The sequence below is a fragment of the Podarcis bocagei genome, assembly GCF_964188305.1.
Source record: "Podarcis bocagei genome assembly, chromosome: Z".
Lineage (NCBI taxonomy): Eukaryota > Metazoa > Chordata > Lepidosauria > Squamata > Lacertidae > Podarcis > Podarcis bocagei.
Window position 1 is genome coordinate 458419 of NC_138140.1, and position 10170 is coordinate 468588.

The 10170-nt window shown below is 49.4% G+C and overlaps 2 protein-coding genes across 2 annotated transcripts in view; one reads left to right on the forward strand and one right to left on the reverse strand.

Annotated features, from left to right (window-relative positions):
* Positions 1-1127, reverse strand: part of LOC308579250 (uncharacterized protein) — a gene marked incomplete at both ends in the record, with an annotated part of 1173 nt that extends 46 nt beyond the window's left edge. The window contains 3 exons of the mRNA XM_081180103.1: positions 1-14; positions 462-600; positions 1123-1127. The exon at positions 1-14 is cut by the window's left edge and continues 46 nt beyond it. Coding sequence (XP_081036229.1) covers positions 1-14; positions 462-600; positions 1123-1127 — 158 coding nt within the window. The remainder of the gene's footprint in view (positions 15-461; positions 601-1122) is intronic.
* LOC308579225 (cytoplasmic dynein 2 intermediate chain 2-like) overlaps positions 1-1491 on the forward strand; it is a 16907-nt gene extending 15416 nt beyond the window's left edge. Inside the window, exon 9 of the mRNA XM_081180052.1 lies at positions 1242-1491. Within this exon, the coding sequence (XP_081036178.1) occupies positions 1242-1474 (233 nt within the window). The 3' untranslated portion in view covers positions 1475-1491. The remainder of the gene's footprint in view (positions 1-1241) is intronic.
* The last annotated feature ends 8679 nt before the right edge of the window (positions 1492-10170 follow it).

Genomic DNA, 10170 nt, shown 5'->3' on the forward strand with positions numbered 1-10170 from the left:
CTATTACTACTACTATTATTACTACCACTACTACCACCATTACTACAACTACCACTATTAGCCGCCCTGAGCCCGACTTGGCTGGGGAGGGCGGGATATAAATAAAAATTATTATTATTATTATTATTATTATTATTATTATTATTATTATTATTATTATTATTATTACTACCACTATTACTACTATCACTATTACTACTACTACCACTATTACTATGATTACTATTACTACTATTACTATTACTACTACTATTGCTGCTGCTACTACTATGACTACTATTACTACTGCTATCACTACTGCTATTACTATTATTATCATTACTACTACTATTGGTACTACTATTAGTACTACTACTATCACCACTATTACTGTTACTACTATTGCTATTACTACTACTATTACTACTACTATTGCTGCTGCTACTATTACTACTACTACTATTGCTACTACTACCACTATTGCTACTACTACTATTGCTACTACTACTACTGCTATTGCTACTACTACTATCACTATGACTGCTACTACTATCACTACTACTATTACTATTACTACTTTTACTATTACTTTTATCACTACTACTACCGCCACCACTATTACTATTACTACAACCACTATCACTATTACTACTACCACTACTACTATTACTATTACTATTGCTACTACTACTATTACATCCACTATTACTACTTTTACTATTACTTTTAGTACTACTATTACTACTAATACTATTACCACTATTACCGCTGCTGCTGCTATTACTACTACTGCTATTACTACTACTATCACTATTGCTACTACTACTACTATTACTACTAATATTACTATTGCCACTACTACTATTGCGTCTACTATTACTACTATTACTACTACTACTACTATTACCACTGCTGCTGCTACTACTATTACTACTACTGCTTTTTACTACTACTATTACTATTGCTACTACTACTACTATTACTACTGCTATCACTATTACTACTGCTATTACTACTGTTACTACTACTACTACTACTACTACTACTATTGCTGCTGCTGCTACTACTACTGATGAATTTCTGAAATTAAATTAAATTTAAATTTCATGAAACGAAGTTAAGTTCAATTTTTATTTCATTTACTACATTATTAACATATTTATCTCAATTTAAATGTATTAAAATTTAAATGTATTAGAATATTCAAAAGATTTATTTAAATTGGCCGAATAAATTAAAATAAATTACTCTGTCTTTCCCAGGGGAAGTTCATCTCTTTGACTTTGGCCAGAACTCCCAGAAGCCCTCGCTCTCCGTCCGTCAAAGCCCAGAGCCCGCCTACTGCCTGGAGTTCAACCCAAGGCGAGCGCAGCTATTGGCCGCCGGGGACGGAGGGGGCGGGCTCAAGGTCTGGCAGCTGGGCGGGGAATTTGGGGAGGAGGGAGGGAGGGAGAGGAGCCAGCTGGAGATGCTGGCCAATGAGGTGAGCGATTGACACAAGGCAACACAACAACACAACACACAACTCAACCCAAGTCAACTGAAGTCAACACAAGTCAACAGAAGTAAATGCAAGTCAACACAATGCAACGCAAGTCAACACAAGGCAACACACAACTGAACCCAAGTCAACACAACTCAAGACAAGTCAACGCAACTCAATGAAACTCAACTCAAGTCAACGCAACTCAACCCAAGTCAACAGAAGTCAATGAAAGTCAACACAACTCAACACAAGGCAACACACAACTCAACCCAAGTCAACACAACTCAAGACAAGTCAACGCAACTCAACCCAAGTCAACGCAACTCAACAAACACAATGCAAGTCAACACAACTCAACACAAGGCAACGCAACTCAACCCAAGTCAACAGAAGTCAATGAAAGTCAACACAACTCAACACAAGGCAACACACAACTCAACCCAAGTCAACACAACTCAAGACAAGTCAACGCAACTCAATGAAACTCAACCCAAGTCAACACAACTCAACACAAGTCAACAGAAGTCAATGAAAGTCAACACAACTCAACACAAGGCAACACACAACTCAACCCAAGTCAACACAACTCAACCCAAGTCAACGCAACTCAACCCAAGTCAACGCAACTCAACAAACACAATGCAAGTCAACACAACTCAACACAAGGCAACGCAACTCAACCCAAGTCAACACAAGGCAACGCAACTCAACACAGGTCAACACAATGCAAGGCAACACAACTCAACCGAACTCAACGCAAGTCAACACAAGGCAACACACAACCCAAGTCAACACAACTCAAGACAAATCAACACAAGGCAACACACAACTCAAGACAAGGCAACACAACTCAAGACAAGTCAATACAACACAAGTCAACACAACTGACTGAGGGTGGGAAGGGAAGGGGGACTGGGGTGGTGACACAACTCAACAATGCAACACAATGCAACTCAACGCAACTCAACACAAGTCAATACAAATCAACACAATGAAGCGCAACTCAACACAGGTCAACTCAATGCAACACAACTCAACACAAGGCAAGGCGACTCAAGGCAACTCAACACTAGTCAACACAACACAACATAACAAAGCAAGGCAACTCAACACAAGTCAATGCAAGGCAACTCAACACAACTCAACGCAAGGCAACTCAACACAACTCAACACAATGCAAGGCCACAACACAAGGCAACTCAGCACAAGTCAATGCAAGGCAACTCAACACAACGCAAGGCAACTCAACGCAAGGCAAGGCAACACAACTCAACGCAATGCAAGGCAACTCAACACAAGGCAACTCAAGGCAAGGCAACTCAACACTAGTCAACACAACTCAACACAATGCAAGGCAACTCAACGCAACTCAACACAACTCAACGCAAGCCAACTCAACGCAACTCAACCCAACGCCGCTCAACAACTCAACCCACAACTCAACCCAACGCAACTCAACACAACTCAACCCACAACTCAACCCAACGCAACTCAACACAACTCAACCCAACGCAACTCAACACAACTCAACACACAACCCAATGACTCAACGCAACCCCCAAACCACCCAACGACCCATAAGCCAACAACGCAACTCAAAGCAACAACACGACACACAACACAACTTCAATTCAATGGGAAATCAAGATGGAAGTTTGGTTTTCAATTCAGTTTTATGTATGTAAATATATGTAGATTATTAAATTTTTATTGGTTCACAAAAGTGTGTGTGTGTGTGTGTGTGTGTGTGTGTGTGTGTGTGTGTTTGTGTGTTTTTGTGTGTGTGTGTGTGTGTTGTCAATTCAAGAAACTGAATGGGTGGTTTATGCACCAAAGGGAAATGCACAACCCACAACTCAATGCACACAACTCAACACCTCAACTCAACTCCACCCAACCCACAACACAACTCAACACACAACTCACCACACAACTCAACTCAACACACAACTCAACACACAACTCAACTCAACACACAACTGAACACACAACCCAACTCACAACACAACTCAACTCAACACACAACTCAACTCACAACTCAACTCAACACACAACTCAACTCACAACACAACTCAACACACAACACAACTCAACTCAACACACAACTCAACACACAACACAACTCAACTCAACACACAACTCAACACAACACAACTCAACTCAACACACAACTCAACACACAACTCAACACAACTCAACTCAACACACAACACAACTCAACCCACAACCTAACCCCAAAACTCAACCAAACACAACCCACAACACAACTCAACACACAACTCAACACACAACTGAACCCCAAAACTCAACCGAAGCCAACCCACAACACAACTCAACACACAACTCAACACACAACTCAACACAACCCACAGCCCAACTCAACACACAACTCAACACAACCCACAACCCAATTCAACCCACAACTCAACACACAACCCAACTCAACCCACAACACAACTCAACCCACAACCGAACCCCAAAACTCAACCGAAGCCAACCCACAACTCAACACACAACCCAACTCAACACACAACTCAACACAACCCACAACCCAACTCAACACACAACTCAACACACAACCCAACTCAACCCACAACACAACTCAACCCACAACCGAACCCCAAAACTCAACCCACAACACAACACAACACACAACTCAACCCAACCCAACACACAACACAACTCAACACAACACACAACTCAACCCACAACACAATTCAACCCACAACCGAACCCCAAAACTCAACCCAACCCACAACACAACACACAACTCAACCCAACCCACAACCCAACTCAACACACAACACACAACTCAACACAACCCACAACACAACTCAACACACAACTCAACACACAACTCAACACACAACCCAACTCAACCCACAACACAACTCAACCCACAACCGAACCCCAAAACTCAACCCAACCCACAACACAACACACAACTCAACCCAACCCAACCCACAACCCAACTCAACTCAACACACAACACTCAACACAACCCAACTCAACACAACACACAACTCAACCCACAACACAACTCAACCCACAACCGAACCCCAAAACTCAACCCAACCCACAACACAACACACAACTCAACCCAACCCACAACCCAACCCAACTCAACACACAACACACAACTCAACACAACCCACAACCCAACTCAACACACAACTCAACCCAACCCAACCCACAACTCAACTCAACACACAACACTCAACACAACCCACAACCCAACTCAACACAACACACAACTCAACCCACAACGCAACTCAACCCACAACCGAACCCCAAAACTCAACCCAACCCACAACACAACACACAACTCAACCCAACCCACAACCCAACTCAACACACCACACACAACTCAACACAACCCACAACCCAACTCAACACACAACTCAACACACAACTCAACACACAACCCAACTCAACACACAACCGAACCCCAAAACTCAACACAGCACACAACACACAACTCAACCCAACCCAACCCACAACCCAACTCAACACAACACACAACTCAACCCACAACGCAACTCAACCCACAACCGAACCCCAAAACTCAACCCAACCCACAACACAACACACAACTCAACCCAACCCACAACCCAACTCAACTCAACACACAACACACAACTCAACACAACCCACAACCCAACTCAACACACAACTCAACACACAACTCAACACACAACCCCACTCAACACACAACTCAACCCACAACCGAACCCCAAAACTCAACCCAACACACAACACAACTCAACACAACACAACCCACAATCCAACTCAACACAACACACAACTCAACCCACAACACAACTCAACCCACAACCGAACCCCAAAACTCAACCCAACACACAACACAACACACAACTCAACCCAACCCAACCCACAACTCAACACACAACACACAACTCAACACAACACACAACTCAACCCACAACCCAACTCAAACCCACAACCATATATTTTAGTTGTTGTTGTTGTTGTTGTGCCGATTACACAACTTTGGAAATTCCGGTTTCTTCCGGGATTTTCCGAGACTTGGATCAAGTTCTGCCCCCTAAGTCCTCTATGGGTCGCCGGTTCCAGCCGTGGGGCGGCTGGCGGCGTTGTCTTCTTTTCCAATGTGTGGGTCGCCGAGGAAGATGTGGGGCTGAGAGGAGAAGAGAGGGGCTATGGGGCACTCAGTGGTTCTCCAGACTGACCCATATGTGTGGGGCTGAGAGAAGGGGAGAGGGGCAATTCGACCCCCCAATGGTCCTGTAGACAGACCCACATATGTGGGGCGGATAGGAGAGGAGATGTGGGGCTGAGAGGAGAGTGGCTATGGGGCACTCAGTGGTCCTCTAGACTGACCCACATATGTGGGGCTGATCGGAGGGGAGAGGGGCAATGGGACCCCAATTACCCTGTAGACTGACCCACATATGTGGGGCTGATAGGAGGGGAGAGAGGCTATGGGGCACCCAATGGTCCTGTAGATTGACCCATATGTGTGGGGCTGATAGGAGGGGAGAGAGGCTATGGGGCACCCAATGGTCCTGTAGACTGACCCACATATGAGGGGCTGAGAGGAGAGGAGAGGGGCAATGGGAAGACTGACCCACATATGTGGGGCTGGGAGGAGAGGGGCTATGGGGCACTCAATGGTCCTCTAGACAGACCCACATATGTGGGGCTGGTAGGAGAGAGGGGCAATGGGAAGACTGACCCACATATGTGGGGCTGGGAGGAGAGGGGCTATGGGGCACTCAATGGTCCTCTAGACAGACCCACATATGTGGGGCTGGTAGGAGAGAGGGGCAATGGGAAGACTGACCCACATATGTGGGGCTGAGAGGAGAGGGGCTATGGGGCACCCAATGGTCCTGTAGACTGACCCATATGTGTGGGGCTGATAGGAGGGGAGAGGATCAATGGGAAGACTGACCCACATATGTGGGCTGAGAGGAGAGGGGCTATGGGGCACTCAGTGGTTCTCTAGACTGACCCACATATGTGGGGCTGATAGAGGAGAGGGGCAATGGGAAGACTGACCCACATATGTGGGGCTGAGAGGAGAGGGGCTATGGGGCACTCAATGGTCCTCTAGACTGACCCACATATGTGGGGCTGATAGGAGGGGAGAGAGGCTATGGGGCACCCAATAGTTCTCTAGACTGACCCACACATGTGGGGCTGAGAGGAGAGGAGAGGGGCAAGGGGAAGACTGACCCACATATGTGGGGCTGAGAGGAGAGGGGCTATGGGGCACTCAGTGGTCCTCTAGACTGACCCACATATGTGGGGCTGATCGGAGGGGAGAGGGGCAATGGGACCCCAATTATCCTGTAGACTGACCCACATATGTGGGGCTGATAGGAGGGGAGAGAGGCTATGGGGCACCCAATGGTTCTCTAGACTGACCCACATATGTGGGGCTGATAGGAGGGGAGAGGGGCTATGGGGCACCCAATGGTCCTGTAGACTGACCCACATATGGGGGGCTGATAGGAGAGGAGAGGGGCAATGGGAAGACTGACCCACAGATGTGGGGCTGAGAGGGGCTATGGGGCACCCCCAATGGTCCTCTAGACTGACCCACATATGTGGGGCGGATAGGAGAGGAGAGGGGCAATGGGAAGACTGACCCACATATGGGGGGCTGAGAGGAGAATGGCTATGGGGCACTCAATGGTCCTCTAGACTGACCCACATATGTGGGGCTAATAGGAGGGGAGAGGGGCAATGGGACCCCAATTATCCTGTAGACTGACCCACATATGGGGGGTTGATAGGAGGGGAGAGAGGCTATGGGGCACCCAATGGTTCTCTAGACTGACCCATATGTGTGGGGCTGAGAAGGGGAGAGGGGCAATTCGACCCCCCAATGGTCCTGTAGACAGACCCACATATGTGGGGCTGATAGGAGGGGAAAGAGGCTATGGGGCACCCAATGGTTCTCTAGACTGACCCATATGTGTGGGGCTGAGAAGGGGAGAGGGGCAATTTGACCCCCCAATGGTCCTGTAGACAGACCCACATATGTGGGGCTGATAGGAGGGGAAAGAGGCTATGGGGCACCCAATGGTTCTCTAGACTGACCCATATGTGTGGGGCTGAGAAGGGGAGAGGGGCAATTCGACCCCCCCAATGGTCCTGTAGACTGACCCACATGTGGGGGGCTGATAGGAGAGGAGAGGGGCAATGGGAAGACTGACCCACATATGTGGGGCTGAGAGGAAAGGGGCTATGGGGCACTCAATGGTCCTCTAGACTGACCCACATATGTGGGGCTGAGAGGAGGGGAGAGGGGCAATGGGACCCCAATTACCCTGTAGACTGACCCACATATGTGGGGCTGATAGGAGAGGGGCAATGGGAAGACTGACCCACATATGTGGGGCTGATAGGGGAGAGAGGCTATGGGGCACCCAATGGTCCTGTAGTCTGACCCACATATGTGGGGCTGAGAGGAGGGGAGATGGGCAATGGGACCCCAATTACCCTGTAGACTGACCCACATATGTGGGGCTGATAGGGGAGAGAGGCTATGGGGCACCCAATGGTCCTGTAGTCTGACCCACATATGTGGGGCTGAGAGGAGGGGAGAGGGGCAATGGGACCCCAATTACCCTGTAGACTGACCCACATATGTGGGGCTGATAGGAGGGGAGAGAGGCTATGGGGCACCCAATGGTCCTGTAGACTGACCCATATGTGTGGGGCTGATAGGAGGGGAGAGGATCAATGGGACCCCCAATTGTGCTGTAAACTGACCCACATATGTGGGGCTGATAGGGGAAAGAGGAGCAATGGGACCGCCCAGTTATCCTCTAGACTGACCCATGTATGTGGGGCTGAGAGGAGAGGAGAGGGGCTATGGGGCACCCCTAATGGTCCTGTAAATTGACCCACGTATGTGGGGCTGATAGGAGGGGAGAGGGACAAGGAGGTCCAGGTTTCTATGGGGCAATGGAAGGGGAGAGGGGCAATGGGACCCCCAATTATCCTGTAGACTGACCCACATATGTGGGGCTGATAGGAGGGGAGACGGGCAATGGGACTCCCCAATGGTCCTCTAGACAGACCCACATATGTGGGGCTGATAGGAGGGGAGAGGTGCAAGGAGGTCCAAGTTTCTATGGGGCAATGGAAGGGGCAAGGAGGTCCAGGTTTCTATGGGGCAATGGAAGGGGCAAGGAGGTCCAGGTTTCTATGGGGCAATGGAAGGGGCAAGGAGGTCCAGGTTTCTATGGGGCAATGGAAGGGGCAAGGAGGTCCAGGTTTCTATGGGGCGATGGAGGTCCAGGTTTCTATGGGGCTGATAGAAGAGGAGAGGTGCAATGGGACCCCCTAATGTTCCTCTAGACTGACCCACATATGTGGGGCAGGTAGGGGAGAGGTACAAGAAGCTCCAGATTTCTATGGGGCAATGGAAGGGGAGAGGGGCAAGGGGGCTCAGTGGTCCTCTAGACCAACCCAGATGTGGGGCTGATAGGGGATAGGGGCAATGGGGCGGAAGGGTCCGTGGGGCTGATAGGAGGGGAGAGGAGCAAGTTTCTATGGGGCAATGGAAGGGGCAAGGAAATCCAAGCTTCCATGGGGCTGATAGGAGGGGAGAGGGGCAATGGGGCACCCCAATGGTCCTCTAGACTGACCCACATGTGGGGCTGATAGGAGAGGGGCTATGGGGCACCCAATGGTCCTGTAGACTGACCCATATGTGTGGGGCTGATAGAAGGGGAAAGAGGTGCAATGGGACCCTCCAATGGTCCTCTAGACTGACCCACATATGTGGGGCTGAGCCACAATGGGACCCCCTAATGGTCCTCTAGACTGACCCACATATGTGGGGCTGATAGGAGGGGAAAGAGGGGCAATTGGCCCCCTTAATGGTCCTCTAGACGGACCCATATGTGTGGGGCTGATAGGAGGGAGGAGGGGCTATGGGACCCACAAGTGTCCTCTAGACTGACCCACATATGTGGGGCTGAGAGAAGGGGAAAGAGGGGCAATGGGGCACCCAATGGTCCTCTAGACTGACCCACATATGTGGGGCTGAGAGGCGGGGAGAGGGGCTATGGGGCACCCCTAATGGTCCTGTAAATTGACCCACGTATGTGGGGCTGAGAGGAGGGGAGAGGGACAAGGAGGTCCAGGTTTCTATGGGGCGATGGAAGGGGAGAGGGGCAATGGGACCCCCAATTATCCTGTAGACTGACCCACATATGTGGGGCTGATAGGAGGGGAGACAGGCAATGGGACTCCCCAATGGTCCTCTAGACAGACCCACATATGTGGGGCTGATAGGAGGGGAGAGGTGCAAGGAGGTCCAAGTTTCTATGGGGCAATGGAAGGGGCAAGGAGGTCCAGGTTTCTATGGGGCGATGGAGGTCCGGTTTCTATGGGGCTGATAGAAGGGGAGAGATGCAATGGGGCCCCCTAATGTTCCTCTAGACTGACCCACATATGTGGGGCAGGTAGGGGAGAGGTTTCTATGGGGAGATGGAAGGGGCAAGGAAATCCAAGCTTCCATGGGGCTGATAGGAGGGGAGAGGGGCAATGGGACCCCCTAATGTTCCTCTAGACCCACATATGTGGGGCAGATAGGGGAGAGGTACAAGGAGCTCCAGATTTCTATGGGGCGATGGAAGGGGAGAGGGGCAAGGGGGCTCAGTGGTCCTCTAGACCAACCCAGATGTGGGGCTGAGAGGGGA